Raw genomic sequence first — 20,590 nt, 5'->3', positions numbered from 1 at the left:
GGCTTCATTTATTTCCTTAACTAGTGTTTACTTAATACCATCACTGTAATTCCTCTCCTGTAAACTTCCTTAAACACCTCTTTCTTATCTCTCTCTGACTTATTCACCTGGGAAAATTAAAAGTGCTTCTCAAATCCAAATGCCATTTTTCCCTATTTGCCAGTTTATAGAAAACTTCAATCTCAGGGACATACACGAATATTTAGTACCTCAAAGCATGCAGAGATCTGCTCAACAAACTATCGCTGCTACTTTTATTACTTTCCTTTTCTGTAAGATAAGTATTCCACACTAATCATTTTCCTCCTCTCAAAATATAAAAAATCTCACAAAATCCTTTTTTTGAGGCACTGGTATTCCCCATTTCTCTAAATAAATTCCAGCAATGAAAAGAGGATTTCCTCAATTTCTCCCCTGGCACATCTGTTCCCAGTCTTCTTAATTGCATTTCAACAGGTTAACTATTCATCTCCCAAAGACCTTTTGAATACAATTGTTTGAGATTGACTACTGTAATTTCACTTTTTCTCTTAGTCTGTCTTTCATCTTGGCTTACTCATTCATAGCATCATAAAAGATCATATCTACATTGTTATAAACTGCATCACATACCATACATCACTCTCCAGCACAGCTCTCTATCTCTGCTCTGTCTCTCCTCTCTCTCTGTCTCTGCCTGTCAATCTGTCTGTCGGTCTGTCTCTCTCTTTTTCTCTCTCTTTCCTCTCTCAACCAATGTTTACCATGGCATTATCACTTCTATTTTCAAATCCTGCTAATGCATATAAACACACACACAGAAAGTTTGAACAGACTAAAAGTAGCTAGCAGAAATGGAAAGGACTGCTTTTAAATACATATTTTAGCATCTTCATTCTTAATGGAGACAAGGTTTATAGCACAACATAGGCAATACTACTAATATTGAATTTTTCTTAATTATTTTATAATGCTAAGACTGCTGGGGAGAAAAAAGATGAGCATTCTTTGTGAGATCTCACTATTCTTCTAGTTCTATATTACATATTCAGAAAAACTGAAGTTAAAAAGAGAGCAGTTTATTCACAGAAGAGCATGAAATAGGGAAGCTGTATTTTCTTCAAGTTGCACATCTCTGTATATAGTTACTACGGGCGACACCTGTGAACTGTAAGTGCATTTTGACTCAAGATTTTAACTTCTAAAACTACTCTCTGAATTTAGAAGCTAGAAGCTAGCAAATGATTTCTTCATGTGAGAACCCAAAATCAGACATAAATAAGAAATGGAAAAATTGGAGAAGAGCCACTTAGGAGGGTTGTGATGCTTTATCCGGTATCATAGTTACCTGAGCTGGCTGTCATGACACAGATTTAGAATAAAACTTTCAGAGTGTTTGTGACACCCACGACTCTATATTTGCTACTATTATTTCTTCATGTGATTCTGATGCAGGTAGACCACAGACCACTCACTGATCTTTAAACCACCAAACATCCTGTTTGCAATTTATATAAATGAAGCCCAAAAGAAATTGACATTAACAGATAAACAATGAAGAGATTAAGAAGACTGGAATATGGGATGATTTGGGTTTGCCTTCTCCTAGGACTATGGTAAAAGCCTATACCAAATCTTGAATCACTCTCATATACCCTAATCTGAAACCCGGAACTAATAGAGTTTTCATAGCAAAAAAAAAAAACAACAACAACAAAAACAACAACAAAAAAACCTCTGTGCACCCAGATAGACTGATGACCTAGGGAGATTCCACCATGGAGTAACAATGCACTGCAATCTGGGAGAGATTTCCAAAGCCCAGAACTTCCTCTTCAAATGTAAGGGAGGGTGGGGTTGTTCTGAATAAGATGCTTGATCCTACAACACTTAAACCAGCCCAGAAGCAACAGGGTCAAACAGACAAATAAACAAAAGCCATGCAGAGTGTTGGATAACATTGGTTTGTCCCTTCTCCTCCCCAAGAAGTTTAGTTTTATTGAGTAATACCCATCACAGTGCTTCTGAAGCACTCCCATTTCCTCAGGTCCACAGACCTTCTGGGAGGAAAATCCTAAGACCGATCCACCCTGTGGATACAGAAAACAGACCTGATAAGACCTTCAGCCCACCCTGAGGAGGTTGGACCCCTTCCCATGAAGTTCCTCAAACTCTTGGACCTCTCCCTTAATCTGATTAAAATATGATCCAGACCCAAGAAGACTCCAGATTTTCTGGATCAAGACAACCCCATATATAAAAGCCATCTTGAACAAAGGAAATGTGCACATATGCTGCCAGAGACCACGTGCTGCTTGTGTCCGTGTGCTAAGTACATGTGTTGCCCACACATGTGGTTCCTGAGCACATGCGTTGCCCACATCTCCTCTCTTGAGATGTGTGCTTTCATGCTTTCCTATCAAATGCTGGCATATGTGTAGGGGCTCTCTCTGTCCTCGGAGAAACCCGCATTCTCTCTTGAGTACTTTACTCTTTCTCTTTTACTCTCCACTCTCTCCCACTTTCTCTTCCTCCTTCCCTTCAAAAACCCTTCAAATAAAATGTTATACTTCACTGTTTGTTTATGCCTGAAGTTCTTTTCTTCGAGCAAGACAAGAACCCAGTAACCCTGGGTCCTGGGTGGCAGAGGTGAATCGGGAGAAAGTGACTGTCTTTTCCTCCCGACTCACGTGAGCCACCCGTGGGCACCACCGACATCAATAACAATATATGCACCAGAGCATTTATACTGTCTTATATTATGAAGAACAATCACAGTATTTAAAACAAATATTGTCAGGCATGAAAAAAAAAACTGACAGCAAAAAGTATACAACTAAAGGACTTTTTTTACCTCATTATTTGGTAGGTCCTTTGGCTAGAAAATCGGGAAGAAGACATTATCCTCACCTGAGTTACTTGAAGGAGTAGGCTAAATAAACCTTTGCAGGACTCTCGACTTAAAAAACAATGCGGAACGTGTAGTACCCTTTAGGTAATGCATGTGGCACACTGGTAAAATGGCTTAGTTGAATGGAATCAGATCAAGAACATTTTCAGATCAGATCGCATAAAAAATAGATTCAAACATGTTTTCAGACTAATTTGAAGACTTTCAGATGACTGAAGAATTATTGAGGCAACAAAAAAATCCACAAGATACTTAAATAATAAATTTGGAGGGGCTGGAGAAGGCTGGAGAGAGAGTGCATAGGTGCTGCAGAGATGGTGCAGACATCAAGGCACCTGCACTTCATGCGCTGACCTGGCTCAATCTCCAGTACTGCAAATGGTGCCTGAGCAGCACAGAGCGTGATCCCTGATTATAATTCTAGGAATAATCCCTGAGCACTTCTGGGTATGACCCCCAAACCAAAATAATTCAAAATATAAAAACAAGGGGGCCGGAGCGATAGCACAGCAGGTAGGGCATTTGCCTTGCACGCGGCCAACCCGGGTTCGATCCCTGGCATCCCATATGGTCCCCCAAGCACCGCCAGGAGTAATTCCTGAGTGCAAAGCCAGGAGTAACCCCTGAGCATCGCTGGGTGTGACCCAACAAGCAAAAATATATATATATATATATATATATATATATATATAAAAAAACAAATTAGAATAAAAATATGACCTATCAGAATATGTAAGACAAAGAAAAATCAGTACTAAACATACTAAGAAACCTATAGCAATGTAGGTTTATCACAGGATGGGGCAAAGATCAAACAATAACAATTATCTGATCATGTATCTTTAGGAGCTAGAAAATGAACAGATAGAAAATTAACAAAAGAAACTGAACTCCTGTAGGAATAAATGATTAAAAGTATGTATAAATGAACAAAAAGGAAATAAAAACACAATATTATAGATCAATGAAACTAACAGCTAATTCTTCAAAATAATGACGAGTATTGATGAGCCCCTAGCTAGTATCAAACAGAAATAAAGGTTAAAAAAAAAAAGCAGAAGGGAAATTACTACAAATAGCACAGAAATCTAAGGGTCAGAAAAAATTATTGTCACAAATAAACTGAGAAGTTAGTAGAAAGTGACAAATATTTAGAATTATGCACCATGCAAATATTTTATCAAACAGTATTTTTTAAAAAATGAAGAAATCAATTTTAATCCCTGAGAAAGGTCTATATCAAAAACATCAGAAGCCAGGGAGATAGCACGGGGGCTACTATTGTCAGGCCCCTTTTCCATGTTTTAATCCGAGAACCTCCCTGAGAACCTCCCAAGCACATCTGGTCTAATTCATGAGAACCCTGAGCACTATGAGGAATGGCACCAGTTGTCCCCAAACACTTCCAGGATGGTGTGGTACGTCACTATGAGCTCGACTAGCATCACATCTGCTTTAGTGATTGACAGACTCCCCATGCTCATAAATGTGCATCTATTTTCCTCTTTCTAAAATGTAGAGGAGTGCTTAATTATTTATATTGTAAAGCTAAAAATACAATTTAATTAAAATGTTTCAATATTCCATTTAGTATATTGTATGATGAGAAAGTAATCAAATTTATAGTGTTTATCTATTTGGGCACTAATTTTGTTTTATTTGGGGGCCGTCCCTAGCAGTGCTCAGGTTTCCCCTCAGGTCTGCAGTCAGAGATCACTCCCGATGTCATATCAGGTGGTGTATACGGAGTCCTGGGGACAGACCCCTGAATGTTCAAGTCTAAGGAAAGTGTCTTGCCCACTGAACTGTCCCTTGGGCACTTGTTTATTTAGTTAAAAAAGTTTTATATCTTAGATTAAGTCCCCAAATAATGAAATAACTTAAAGTCTTATTACCAATTTGACTGTGATAGGGGAACACAAGCACTTACAAGCAGACTATATTTTTCTTACCATTCACTTGGAAGATGTGAGTCTGATAAACGTGTTCATAGCCATCTGCATAGCAAGTATAATTGCCCATGTGAGTTGTGGTAACCTTAGTTATGTATAAGGACCCATCATCTCCAAAGTCCTATAGAAAAATAAAGAAACATAAGATTTCTGTATTTAAAAACATATTTTAACAATTTATTTTTAAAGATGTGATACAGAAGCAAATAGACTAAAATATTTTTTCTTAAAATACAAAGTTATTGTTAATCTGATGATTTCAGAAGACCTGAAATTGCCATGATCTCAAGACAGGCTGTTTCACTCACTGTAAGTGTAGTTTTTAGCATTTATTTCATTTAAAATTTTATTTAAAAAGAACAAGAAGAAAGTCCAGACAGAATGTCCAAAGCATTTGTCAAGTACAATGGTATGTCAAGTATAATGGTAGGTCAGAAAAAATGAGGCTGGAAATATAGTGAGAGGAAATGAATACAATTAGGAACAAGGCGAGAAGAGATTTCCTAAGGCTTAAGCCAAAAGACAATATAACTTCAAATGCAATTCAAAAATGATATACTTTTTCCTTTTTCTAGATCAAATGAATAAGAATAAAAATATACGGATGCTCTTGCACTCAGTCTCCTGAGATATAACTAGTAAATTTTAAGTATATAATACTGAAAATCTTAAAGCTTTCCCCCATCTCCTTTTATAAGTCAGGGACAAGGCTTAAAGTACTAACGACTGCATGTGATGCTCCTTGGCTTGCAGTCCTCTCCATAGCACCACCAGTATAGACCTGATGGCCACTGAAGCGCCACTGGGTATGTCTCTAGTGGTCCCCAGCACCGCACCCCCAGATCCCAGCACTGAAGCATTAGGACTCCATCACCTAGTTTAGTACTGCTAGGAGAGCACCGTGGGATCTATGAGACAGGTACCTCTAGTGTAACTCTTATTTTTTGTAAAAGTGTTTTTTTCTGTCATAAACTTGGTAACTAGTTAGGCTTACTTTATAAGAATTTATAGTAGTTATGTTTTTTATTTTGAATTTGTTATTTTTAATATTTACTTTAAGATTTAAATGAATAGTGTGGCTCATACATAAGTGTAAGATTGTGCAATATATTTTTAACTTATTATATCAATAATTACATCAATATCATATCATTAGCAATCAATATAATACCAATAATCAATACATTATAATATAATATAATACACTATATGATAATTAACATATAACATAATCATATAATTATACAATATATAATACAATACATAATATGTAATGATCAATATATAATGATAATCAATATAATATATAAAATATAATAAAATGATGTTACATAAATAATGATCAATATAATATCAATATTATGATTAGAAATATATTTATTTTGATTCAATGCATTTGTCAACACTGCAATCATCTTATGGTTGCAAACTATATGTATTTAATATTCATTGAATTATTTTATTATATACCTTCATTTTCTAAGCTGTAACAGTATAAGCATGATTTGTTTAAAAAAATTTCTACCCTAATTTTGATTATTCCTCTTGAATTTTTAAGGTATACTGTAATATAACATAGCTTCAGGTAGTTTAGGTTTATTGGGTTACTCCCGTTACAGTGCTCCTATTCCTCTTTGTTTATTTGTAGCTTCTTTCTTAGTGTTCTGTTGACTTGTAAATAATGTTTTTCTCTTCTCCTTGAGTCCTTTGCAAAGTTTATTCAGAGCAAGTCCTTTTTGTATGGACACAGGGAGACTTAACAAATGTTATGCTTTTGTAACCTGGGAGTCATTTGACTCTACATGATATTTTCCTCCAGGGCATCTGTTCTCTTGACCTAAGCCTCAGCTGCCCTTACTTCCTAGCATCCCCAAAGCAGGGTCCCCGACGTGGGACGAGATGGACCCAGGGCAAGCGGTGAGTTGTGTGCTACCCTGGCATCGAAATGGGCCTGGCCAAAGTGCCTAATGCTTAACTATAAGTTAAGAGCTTGATCATGGACAAATGCTGTCATGATCCAAACAGTGATAACTAGATTTGGACCCTGCTAGGGTGAGGAATGATTAGTCTGGCCTGAGTGCTGTGGTCTGAGCCTGTGACAAGATGTTGCCAGGAGAGCTGCCTTGCAAGCCTCAATGTATCCCTTGCTATGTCCATACAAAAATAACTAGTATTAAGATGTTAATAAGTTCCTGGACTAAGGAAAAGAAAAAAACCTTAAGAGTGAGGAAGGGCTTTGGAATGCCCTGCCCTCAGGAACGGCTTTCTTATGTTGATTTTGCTACCTGGCTGGGTGTAGCCTAGAAGGCAAGGTGGGAGAGAGAAGGAGGAAGAGACAGAGAAGCCAGGGAGAGAGGCAGTTGATCCAGAGAGAGGCCGGAGCTGCGAGTGTGGGAGATGAGAAAGATGGAAGATTGAATAAACGGTAACTAATCAGCAACCAGCTTTGGTCCTCGTTCTTCCTTCGCCTGTCCTTGACCACCGGCCATCCCGATCCAGTCCACACACGGCGGTTCCAGGGCACCGAACGCGGGCGGGTGGTGAGACAGAGCCGCCCGGAGAGCCCGCAAGTGCACTCGCCCCTCGGTGCACTTTAGTTTTTTACAGTATACTTGATTTATTAATGATTAAATGATATTTGAGAGGCTAACTTTATATGTTTCAGGCTGTACTAAGCTCATGTCATGTGCAATGTTCGTAAAAATAGTTTCTAAGTAATGCTCTATACTAATTGCAATCATGAAATATACTATAGTTCAATTTAGCTTGGTTCTAAACATACTATCTTACTTGAGAATTAAAAAGAAATTTATAAAGGAGAAAGAGAAAAAATTAATTTTAAGAAGGAAGATAAAGAAGAGTGGTGAAAACAATGGTGAAATGCAATATGGTCATCATGTTATTTAGCTGAATAATCATAATGCCTTAACAACAAACAAAATAAAGATCTTCAACATCACATTATGTGAGATTAGTTGCACCATATTTTGGCAGATTCCAAGGGGAACTTCCATAGAATTTGAGGAAATGCCTCATGACTTGCACAGTAGCAGGGAATCTGAAGCTTAACATAATTTTGATGTAATAAAAATGATTTATAAGGGGACCTAAGCAATAGAAAGGCAGGTAGGATGCTTTCCTAGCACAGAGCAAACATGGGTTAGACACCTGGTACCCTATAAGGTTCCCTGAGCCCTGTCAGTCAGGAGTGATCCCTGGGCTCAGAGTCAGGATTATGCCCTGAGCATTGCCAGCTGAGGTCCCCAAAACAAACTAACAAAAATCAAACAAAAGAGTGATAAAACTACCTGCATTACCATGAGCTTCTGTTAACAGATCAAACAAACAAAACCAGCACACAGAACAGAAATGCCAAACATCAAATCGGCCCCAGGTGTATATCGAGTCAGTTGACATATAGGAAATCAAGTTCAGAAAATATCAGTTCTGAATATTTAAAGTTAAAATTCTTTGAGAAAGTGATTAGTAAATGACCTGAAGTGTAACAGTAAACTATACAGTGTCCATAAGCTATAAAAACATACAGAATATGGGCAGATAACAGACTCTTCACAATTAGAACAAACCATGAAGACCAATGAATTCCTTCATTATATGTGAATAACAAATCATTGTAAAAATCTCAATATATCTCATTTTGTATTATGTTTATATTCATATAAATCAAGCATAGAGAGATTTTTAAAGCATATTATAAAACATTCCTTATAAATTTCACTAAAATCTGCTGCACTCAGCAGTGAAGAAACCTGGCTGGCACCACAACACTGGAGAATTCTCCGGGCTCCATACAGAGCCCATATCTCCAGGACGCCCCAGATGGAGCAGGTGCAGTCTCCCCGCCTTCTCCAGATGGAATCCCGGTGACCATGAGCTTCTACAAGCATGGCTCTGGTATGTGGCCACAGGACTACTCCTCTGAAGTAGGATATACCAACTGAGCAATGGAAAATAAATGATCTAGCATCTGCTCTTGTCCAAAACTAGAGAGAGAGGTGACACACAGGAACTCACAGGATGGGGGGTAGAACCGGCCCCTCTCTACACCTAGATAAGGCCCCACCCAGGATCAGCTCCTGGCCCCTGGACATCCATGATCACAGAGGCACACAGACAAGACTTGGAAACCAGAGGCTTATGGCAGAAATGCATCTGCACTGAACACTAAACTATGGCATCGTGCCACCCCAGGTGGGGAAGGGTGTTTGTCCCTTCTGCTTTTTCTCCCCAGCAGTGTGGTGGCCGCCACCTGTTCAGAGCCTATTGGACAGCTAACTATGACACTGTAGTGACGTAACACAGGGGGCCTCACGGGATGGAGGGTGGAACTGGCCCCTCTCCCTATCCAAACGAGTCCCGAGTTGCCGCCAACAAATGGCTCTTGGCTCCTTAATGGCCATGATCCCAGAGGCACACAAAACAATCTCGGAACCCAGTGGCTTTTGGCAGAAATCCCTCCAGACTTATTACTGAAATACCAGGAATTCAAAACGCTCTTCATATCAGCAATAGAAAACAAATTATCTACTCATACCTTTTTGACAGTTCTGAATGTTCGGGAAAATTCCAAATAACAATGGTGGATCTTTTGTCCAAATATTGAATGTGATCAAATCAGAGAGAAAGTAAAGTGGAAATCATCTGCCACATAGGCAGGGTGGGGTGGGGGTGGGTGGGATGGGGAATAGACTGGGGTTCCTGGTGGTGAAGGGTGTGCATTGGTGAGGGGATGGGTGTTTGATCATTGTATGACCGAGACTTAGACTGGAAAGCTTTGTAACTGTTCTCATAGTGATTCTATTAAAAATAAATAAATAAATTTCATTAAAACTGGGAATAAACAACTATTCTGCATGTTTTGATAGTTGCTTAGAAAACAGTCCTTCTCCACTATAATCAAGATTCCTTCACTGAACTTGAGAATTTTAATTTAAAAAGTCTTATTACCTATATAATATAATATACTATATCATACTATATACTATAGAGTCCCTTTCAGTTAAAAATCCCTTTCCATAATTAGAATACATGAGTTATTACATAGCTTTGATTATTCCTTTCCTTTTCATTTTTTTTTTTTTTTTGGTAAATGAAACACAAGATTTGAGTGGCTGGAGGAGAGATAAGAGTGCAGTTTGGGGATGAAGGAGGAAATGACACTTTTTATTGGTATAGTCTATGATTCTTCAAAGCACCAATAGGGAGTAATCACTTGAACAGATATAAGGGATAGCATTATCTTTACTTATCATTTTATAGGAGTAAACCCTGAGCACAGCCAAGTGTGGCCTAAAAACAAAACAAAACAAAAACAGACAATCAAAAAAGATCTTCCAACATCAGGTTCCCTCAAGCTTCAATATTAAATTCTAATAATTTTAATAGCCATTCCAAATATTTCTTTCCATTTTGAATAAAAAAAATCAATCTTCTCGCCAAACATAAAATACTATCAAACAGATATCTATTGAGCATTAAAAGATATCAGGTACTCTGCTTAAATTTTAACTAAGTCCTTATAGTCTATCTATTAGACAACTTTTAAAAAGATTACTAGGGGCTGGAGTGATAGCACAGGGGGTAGGGCATTTGCCTTGCACGCAGCTGGCCCAGGTTCGATTCCCAGCATTCCATATGGTCCCCTGAGCACTGCCAGGAGTAATTACTGAGTGCATGAGCCAGGAGTAACCCCTGTGCATTGTGGGGTGTGACTCCCCCCAAAAAAAAAGCAAAAAAAAAAAGATTATTAATAGTGCATTTAAAATAGTCTGCTTTACATACAATAAAATGTGAACTTGCTGTTAAATTCTATGTCACGAACCACTCCATTCTAAATGTTTGTATTCAATCCCCAACTCAGCTCTTTAAATCTTAATGACCTACAAGATAGTATTGAGATTTAGTATCTAGGGGGCAATTAGGTCCAAAGTTAAAGTCCTAATGCATTCAACTGAGGTTCTTATAAGAGCATTTGGGGAGCTGTCTTGAGCCTCCCATTGTGAAAGAAAAAAAAAGGAAAAAAGGAAGAATTCACTGGTTTTGAACCACAGACAGCAATCTCACCAGTGTGACCCTGTTGATAACTCATCTTTTGCTTCTACATTTCATAACTGTGAGAAATAATTTCCGGTTTCTCTGCTACTCAGTCTGTGCTATTTTGCTATAGCAACTTGAACAAAGTAAAAGAGGAACAAAACTGAAGTTTCCAAGATTAGCATCTAGTCCAAGAGCTATATTAACTACTCTTATTATTACCATTAATAATTAATTTTCTATCAAGTTTCTCTATTCTGTTATTTTAGCCATGTCCCAAAATAACCTTTAATATTTTCTTTATACAGATAAAACATAAGTTTTTTAACCTCCTTTTTGGATCCAGCATTGCTAATCTTTTAAACCTTTCATTCCTCAGCATTTTTCTAATCTTAAATAGATTAAATCAAAATGTGATTTTAATGCTCAGCCAGGCTGAAATTTGCAGTCTTAGACATACATTGAAACCTGGGACAAAATCTTGCACTTACCCAGAATCTTCATTATTCCTTTGTAATCTTGCTGCCAATAGACACTCCATAAACATTTCTTCAGTGATTAAGGGCTTATAAACCTGGACACCATTAAAAACAAGTTGCCGTGGGACCGAGAGATAGTACAGGGGTGCAGTACTAGCTGACCCAGGCTCAATTCGGGGATCACGTATGGTTCCAGCATCCTGGCCGGACTCATCCCTGAGTGCCGAGTTAGGACTAAGCCCTACTTTGCAATCTTTTTAAGACAGTGAAATGGTAATTATGAATCATGTAACTAAAAGTTTGAAAATTTTATGGGTACTACTGAGTGGCCAGCTAACAGATGATGAGCACTGACCAAGCTGAGTGGGTAGAGGAGCAGGGCCGTGTTTTGATCAGAGCATGACAACTGAATTTTAGGTCACAGACATGTGCTGTAATCTGAAAGATAAACCCTATCCATGACTGACTGTATCATCTAACTTTACACTGAAATTTACACTCTTATTTTAAATTGTCTTTTAACTCATAGCTCTGAATTCCATGGTACCAGCATTATTACACTTTAAGTGAGTTTTTCTACATAAAATACAATGCTTTGAAAATTTCTGGCATTAATTTTCTTTCTGATTTTGATTTTGTGTGTATGACTTTCTTTGCTTTTATGAAAAAGCTATAAAAGCTTTTTGCTGAACTTTTTAATGTGCATAAATATATTTTCATAAAATAGCAATAAAATAAATGTAATCAAACTTCTACCAATTGAAATTGACTGTAGTGCTATTATCTCATGATTTACATAATTTTCTAAAAGCAAGAGACCTTCTCGCCAAGCTAGATATTTAGTCTATCAGTAATAAATAACTAGTAGAATATAAAATTCTGTAATATAATTTTTATCTGTTAAGTATATTATTTTATGTTTCCATTCCTCATGTCCTCTTTTATTTCATGGAGTAGCGTTTTATAGTTTTCTTTGTAGAGTTCTTTTACTTCCTTAGTTAAGCTGATTCCGAGGTACTTGATTTTCTGGGGCACAATTGTGAATGGGATTACTTTCTTCATGTCCCTTTCCTCTGTCTCATTGTTTGCATATATATAGGAAGGCCATAAATTTTTGGGTATTGATTTTATAGCCTGCAACTTTACTGTACAAGTCTATTGTTTCTAAGAGTTTCTTAGTAGAGGCTTTAGGCTTCCCTAGATATAGTATCATATCATCTGCAAATAGTGAGAGTTTGATTTCTTCCTTTCTTATCTGGATGCCCTTGATATCTTTTTCTTGCCTAACAGCTATCATAAATACTTCCAGTACTATATTGAACAGAAGCGGTGTAAGTGGGCATCCGTGCCTTGTCCCTGATCTTAGAGGAAAGAGCCTTAGTTTTTCCCCATTGAGGATAATGCTTGTCATAGGCTTGTGGTAGATGGCTTTGACTATCTTGAGGAAAGTTCCTCCAAAACCCATTTTGTTGAGGGTTTTCATCATGAATGGATGTTGGATCTTGTCAAATGCTTTCTCTGCATCTATTGATATGATTATATGGTTTTTATCTTTACTTTTGTTGATATGATGGATTATGTTGATTGATTTCCGAATGTCAAACCATCCTTACATCCCGGGGATGAATCCCACTTGGTCAAGATGTATGATCTTTTTGATGAGTTGTTGGATCCTATTTGCTAATATTTTGTTGAGGACCTTCACATCGGTGTTCGTAAAGGATATTGGTCTTTAATTTTCTTTCTTAGTGGTGTCTTTGTTTGCTTTTGGTATTAGGGAGATATGTGCTTCATAGAAACTATTTGGGAGAGTTTCTGTATTTTCAATTTCCTAGAAAAGCTTGAGGAGAACTGGCAACAGGTCTTCTTTAAATGTTTGGAAGAATTCGCCAGTGAATCCATCTGGACCTGGGCTTTTGTTTTTGGGGAGACTTTTAATTACAGTTTCAATTTCCTTGATATTAATGGGTTTATTCAAGTATTCCAAGTCTTCCCCTGCTCATGGTTAGGAAGAATCAACACTGTCAAAATGGCAATACTCCTCAAAGCATTATACAGATTCAATGTGATCCCTATAAGGATACCCTGGCATTCTTCAAAGAAGCGGAGCAAGCAATCCTGAAATTCGTATGGAACAACAAACGCCCAAGGATTGCTAAAACAATTCTTGGTAAAAAGATGATGGGAGGCATCACCCTCCCCAACCTTAAACTTTACTACAAAGTGGTAACAATTAAAACAGCATGGTACTGGAACTAAGGCAGAGCCTCAGACCAATTGAAAAAGGTGGACTATCCCTACACACAATCCCAAATGTATGATCATCTAATCTTTGATAAGGGAGCAAGAAATGTGAAGTGGAAAAAGGAAAGCCTCTTTAACAAATGGTGCTGGCACAACTGGACAACCATATACAAAAAATGGGCGTAGAACTCGACCTGTTACCATGCACAAAAGTCAGATCAAAATGGATTAAAGACCTCAACATCAGACCACAAACCATAAGGTACATTGAAGAAAAACCCTCAATGATATTGAAGCTAAAGGTATCTTCAAAGATGACACGACCAAGAGAAAACAGAGATAAACAAATGGGATGACATTAAACCAAGAAGCTTCTGCACAGCAAAAGATAGAGTGACCAGAATACAAAGACAATCTACAGAATGGGAAAGGATATTCACCCAATACCCATCAGATAAGGGGTTGATATCAAGGGTATATAAGGCACTGGTTGAAATGTACAAGAAGAAAACATCCAACTCCATCAGAAAATGGGCCAGAGAAATGAACGGAAAATTTTCCAAGGAAGAGATACAAATGGCCAAAAGGCACATGAAAAAGTGCTCTACATCACTCATCATCAGGGAAATGCAGATCCAAACAACAATGAGATACCTCCTCATACCACAGAGACTGGTACACATCCAAAAGAACAAAAGCAACCGCTGTTGGAGAGGATGTGGGGAGAAAGAGACCCTTCTACACTGCTGGTAGGAATGCTGATTGGTTCAGCCCTTTTGGATAACAATATGGACGATTATCAAAAAATTAGAAATTGAGCTCCCATTTGACCCAGCAATACCACTGCTGGGAATATACCCTGGAGAAGCAAAAAGTGTAGGCAAAATGACATCTGCACTTATGTGTTCATCGCAGCACTGTTTACAATAGTCAGAATCTGGAAAAAAACGAGTGTCCGAGAATAGATGACTGGTTAAAGAAACTCTAGTACTTCTATACAATGGAATACTATGCAGCTGTTAGAAAAAATGAAGTCATGAACTTTGCATATAAGTGGATCAACATGGAAAGTATGCTAAGTGAAATGAGTCAGAAAGAAAGTCAGACATAGAAATATTGCACTCATCTTTGGAATATAAAAAATAACAAAGTAGGAGACTAATATCCAAGAATAGTAGAAATAAGCACCAGGAGGTTCCAAGCATGGCTTGGAAGATGGTCTCACATGCTGGGGAAAAAGGCAGTTCAGATAGAGAAGAGAACACCGAGTAAAATGTGGTTGGAGATCCCGTACCTGAAGGGAGATGCGTGCTGAAAGTAGACTAGAGACTGAACGCAATGGCTACTCAATACCCCTATTGCAAACCACAACACCCAATTAGAGAGAGATATCAAAAGGGAATACCCTGACACAGAGGCAAGGTGGGGTGGGGGGGAGATGGGATTGGGGGTGGGAGAGATACTGTGGTGGAGAATGGGCACTGGTGGAGGGATGTGTTTTTGAACATTGTATGACGAAAAAACAAGCTCGAAAATGTGTAAATTTGTATCTGTACTCTCATGGCGACTCACTAATTAAAGAATAATTTTTTTATAAAGTATATTATTTTAAACTTCTCCCCATATATATATATTTTAATAGAGCACTCCCTGGGGCCCGGAGACATTCCAAATAGATTTTTTCCTTGCACAGACTTTTGGTACTTGATCAGTTGAGTTCAGGATTCCCCAAAGACACACCCAGTGGTGCTCAGGGGTGGGAAGGTTTACATCCAGAGTGCTTAGAGGAACTAAGGACAGGAGTCATGTTTTACAAAAATGAATTCAGGGGGCTTTGCACGTATTGAGTTGATGCTCTACCTTTGAGCTCTCAGCTTGTTCAAACCCACTAAAAATGCCATGTTCTTTTATTGAGACAATATAAGGAGAAACAGCACAAAAGAAATTCACTATGGACTGAATTTATTATATATTCTTACATATTTATTAGATATTATTATATGAAAAATAAACAAAAATTTAAGAAACCTAATTCTTTAGTAGGAAAAAATTAAATTGAACGAATATTAAGGCAACCATAATAGAATTAATTGAATATATACGCAATCAAATTTTATTTTATATTAAAATATCTGAAAAAAGTTTCCATTCATTCTTTTTGTCACACTTTCAATAGTTCTCTAGGATAGGATAGAAAGAGGGAAATTATTGTCTTTGAGAAGAAGAAAAGCAATCACACTGATGAATATACTTACATGTTCTGAATGAGTATTGAATTTCATGATGATAGTTTATAAATTTGGTGTGGGATGCAAAACTGCTCCAAGGTAAGTAGCTAGAAATTTGGAACTTCCTAAAGTGATTCTTTCAAATATCGAGGAGAGTGAAATGAGCTATGGGTATTTTTCTGATCCTAAAGTACTCAAGAGACTCTGAGGGGAGAAATCAACCTATATTCTCTGCATACAAAACCTGCGTTTTAGTATTTTGACTGAACTCCCCACACCAAGACACCAATATTTATTAAGTTCACCTAAATTCGTAATTCAATTCAACTTTAATTAAAAATATTGAGTTGTTTTGTTGAAATTCAAAGGTGATTTAGATTTATAAGAAAATAAACAATGAAATGTCAAGACAAATTTGTAATAGAAAAACAAACAGCAGTGCATTTTCCTTATCATGTATTGACTCATGTAGAAGATTAAAGTTAATATAAAGTGCAGTGGGACTGGAGATTATAAAGAGGGTAAGATATTTGCCTTGCATGTGGTTTCACCCTAGCACTGGATATTGTATCCTATACACTGCAAGGAATGATTCTGCACACATAGCCAGGAGTAAACCCTGATCACAACAATGTCTGATTCATCGCCCCCAAATCATGATGTTAATAATAATAACAACAATCACTGTCACTGTCATCCTGTTGCTCATCGATTTGCTCAAGCAGGCACCAGTAATGTCTCCATTTTTAGACTTGTTGTTACTGTTTTTGGCATGTTGATTACACCACGGGTAGCTTGCCGTGCGGGCGAGATACTCTCGGTAGCTTGCCGGGCTCTCCGAAAGAGTCAGAGGAATCGAACCCAGGTCAGCTGCAACACTAATAATAATTATAATACCTAGCACAGAGCAATAAGGTGTCCATAAACATTAAATAGATATATACATACATGTATTGAAATATGCATACTGGTCACATTCATATTTATAAGACACATTGCGGCAAATGAGACAGAGTGATTAGTCTACTAAATAAATGCTAGTGATAGAACTGGAAACATTAATGACATAGAGACTTTTTTTGAGGGTCACACCCAGCAATGCTCAGAGGTTACTCCTGCTCTGCACTCAGGTATTGCTCCTGACTGTGCTCAGGGAACCATATGGGATGCCAGGGGTCAAACCAAGGTCAGCCGCATGCAAAGCAAGTATGTTTCCAACAGACTTTTGTTCTGACCTGACAGAGATTTTTTTTAATTAGTGAATCACCATGAGGGTACAGTTACAGATTTATACATTTTAGTGCTCCTGTTTCCCTCATACAATGTTCGAGAACCCATCCCTTCACCAGTGCCCATTCTCCACCACCAATAAACCCAGCATCCCTCCCACCCCCCAATCCCATCTCCCCCCACCCCACCCTGCCACTGTGGCAGGGTATTCCCTTTTGTTCTCTCTCTCTCTAATTAGGTGTTGTGGTTTGCAATAGGGGTGTTGAGTGGCCATCGTGTTCAGTCTCTAGTCTACATTCAGCACGCATCTCCCTTACCCTGCATGGCCTCCAACCACTTTTTACTTCGTGTTCCCTTCTCCATCTGAGCTGCCTTTTCCCCAGAATGTGAGGCCAGCTTCCAAGCCATGGAGTTAACCGTCTGGTACTTATTTCTACTATTCTTGAGTGTTAGTCTCCTACCTTTCAAGTATAAACATATGCATAGGTCCTCGCATTTTGCAAACCAAATTTGGTATACTGATGTTTATAACAACTCTACGTTTAATAGTAGAAATCTGAAAAATTAGTTCATAAGTAAAACACATCAATGTATGGTAGCATAACCATATAAAGGATCTGAATAACAAAGTAAATCTAAAAATATATACCACAACTTTAGTAAAACAAACTAAAATATTTTATACAAACAGAATCAGATTTGCTAGTTAAGGTTTAAGTTTAGAGATCCTCATTTATAAAGACTTTGCATTGATTTGAAAGCTGATTTGTCATGGGTTCACGGTGTTTATTGGTTTTATCACTTTTTAAAACTTGCAAACTCAAACTTTCTTTGATATTTTTCCTAAGCAATTTTATAACTGCTATTCATATTTTATTTCTTTACTAGCATACCTTTAAACATAGATGCTCTAAAACTTCCTTTAGCTAATGATTATTATATCAGTTCTAAATATTTTGACATCTTTATTCAAAACTTAAAATGAGTTAGAAAACTTAATCGGGGTCTGAAGAGACAGTACAAGACGTAAAGCATATGCCTTTTGCGTGGCCTACTTGGTTAAATCCCCAGCACTACCTGAGTTCTCATGAGCACTGTCAGGGGTCACTCCTGAGCAAACACTCAGGAAAAAAAAAGAAAAAGAAAAGAAAAACTTAACATCTTACCTATAAAAGTCATTAATTTAATGATACCTTATTTAAATATGAGCCTTTGGAACTCATGTTCTACAAGTCCAAATAGTTACAAATATATGAGTAAACTTACAAAAGGGTCTACATAGGTCATATTAAACTATATTTTAAGGATATGTCCATTCATGATAAAAATACAAAGATCAAGGGTATATTTAACAGATGAGTCACTAGTCTAGATTACAGTCTATTGAAACTTCAATTTTGTATCTCACAAGTATACAACTGGAGACAAAGAGATAGTTTAGCTAGCAAGGCACTTTCCTTACATGCAATTTACTTGAGATTTAATCCTCATCACTCCATATGGGCCCCTGATTACAGCCTAGAGTGACCTCTGAGTGCAGAGCCAAGAGTAAGCCCCAAGCACTACCAGGTGTGTCCCACCTGCCACCAAAACAAAAAAAAAAGCAAAATGCAAGAAACAAACACAAGTGACTAGGTGACTAGTAGAAAGATAAGAGTCTGGTTATAGCCAGGATATCTAATGTGCAGAATCACAAGCAAAATAAACAGAGCTAGAATTAAACAGGACTGGGAAATGTGCTGATGCATTTGAGCTCCTCCTCTGAGAACAGGACCACTAGAGAAAATTGAAGCTGTTGGTGCATTAGCAACCAACAAACAGCTCAGAAACAAGTCCTCTGCTCCCCCACCCCACGCACACACACACACACACACACACACACACAAAAAAAAAAAAAACAAACAGCTTAACTACAAAACAGAGGTTGATCAGAAAAAGATGTGTGCCTAATTCCAGTCAGAACTCCTTTTAATGTTGGCATAGTCTCTACTAAAATACAATAAATATGCAAATCTTTACTGCAATTATGAGATTTGAAATACTATGCAGCTGTTAGAAAAGATGAAGTCACGAAATTTGCACATAAATGCATCACCATGGAAAGTATCATATTAAGTGAAATGAGTCAGAGAGGGAGAGACATAGAAAGACTGCACTCATCTGTGGAATATAAAGTGACAGAATGGGAGAATAACACCCAAGAATAGTAGAGATAGTAGAGATAAGGTTTACTCCATGGCTTCTAAGCTGGCCTCAAATGCTGGGGGAAAAGGCAGCTCAGATAGAGAAGGGAACACCAAGTAAAGGGTATTTGGAGGACCAGATCAGGTTGGGAGATGGGAACCTAACATAGACTATAGATCGAACACAGTGGCCACTCAATGCCTCTAGTGCAAACTACAACATCCAAATGGAAAGGGAGAACAAAAGGGAATGCCTTTCCACAAAAGCAGGGTGGGGTGGGGGGAGGGGGCAGGGGTGGTGAGAGGGATACTGGGATCATTGGTGGTGGAGAATGGGCACTGCTAGAGGGATGGGTACTTGATCATTGTATGACTGAAATGCAAGCACGAAAGTTTGTAAATCTGTAACTGTAGCCCACAGTGATTCACTAATAAAAAAGTGAAAAAAAAAAAGGAAAAGAAAAATTGAAAGAAAAAAATGTGTTGAAAGACAATTCAACAGATTAATTTTAATATAAATTTACTGTTGGAAAAATCGGTATTTAAAATAATTATATTTAATAGGTCATAGAATCTGGTGGATAGACTTGATTCACGAATTTCTGGGAAATTTCAACAGAATACTTGAAACAGTAAATATTAGGAAATGCTAGAGTTAAATATAAACATACACAAGCAAGGGAGAAAATTGATTGCCTTTGACAGCTCATAGGTAGAGCTGACTCATCAATGGAAAGTTAGATAAACTTGAATATAAATTTCAGAATATATGATATGTATGCATATATATAATAACTTAAATAGAAACATAAGGAAATTGATGACAAATAAAAGCAAAAGGAAGAGCACAACTCTAGGTCTATAGTATTCAAACATATTTCTTACTGGAATTCAAAAAGAAAAAAGTAGGAAGAAAAATAATGAAAATGATTCAGAATTTTTTTCAATAATTAGAAAGCAATGTAGAAATGCTGTTTGTTGAAACCAAAGAAAAGGAGAAATGCTAAAGATTGTCAGAGGAAAGTGTCTCATCTTAGTCAGATGAAAAGTTCTCCTAGGTTATTAAGATCAGTTACAACCACATATTCATATATAGTCTAAAATTCATGAATCAGATTACTTATGTACTGTTATAAAAAAAGTCAGGATAACTATCAGATTTTATTATAAATAAATCATAAAAATGTCCCTTAGGATCATTATCCTATCTTGTTATAAATAAATTCGGAAAATTTTGAGATACTGGTTTCCTCAATTAGAAATGCTGATGATAAATAAAATGCTTTGAAAATCATTTGGAAATGTTTTATAACAAACATTATTGTAATGT

General features: G+C 37.2%; 1 protein-coding gene across 4 annotated transcripts in view; it reads right to left on the bottom strand.

Moving 5' to 3' along the window:
- FSTL5 (follistatin like 5) overlaps positions 1-20,590 on the bottom strand; it is a 693,844-nt gene that overhangs the window by 187,912 nt on the left and 485,342 nt on the right. For all 4 annotated transcript variants that reach the window (XM_055144641.1, XM_004606146.2, XM_055144642.1 and 1 more), the window contains exon 8: positions 4,843-4,963. In XM_055144641.1, coding sequence (XP_055000616.1) covers positions 4,843-4,963 — 121 coding nt within the window. The remainder of the gene's footprint in view (positions 1-4,842; positions 4,964-20,590) is intronic.

This window comes from Sorex araneus, chromosome 7, assembly GCF_027595985.1.
Source record: "Sorex araneus isolate mSorAra2 chromosome 7, mSorAra2.pri, whole genome shotgun sequence".
NCBI classification, from domain to species: domain Eukaryota; kingdom Metazoa; phylum Chordata; class Mammalia; order Eulipotyphla; family Soricidae; genus Sorex; species Sorex araneus.
This window is presented reverse-complemented; position numbering and strand designations above follow the sequence as displayed.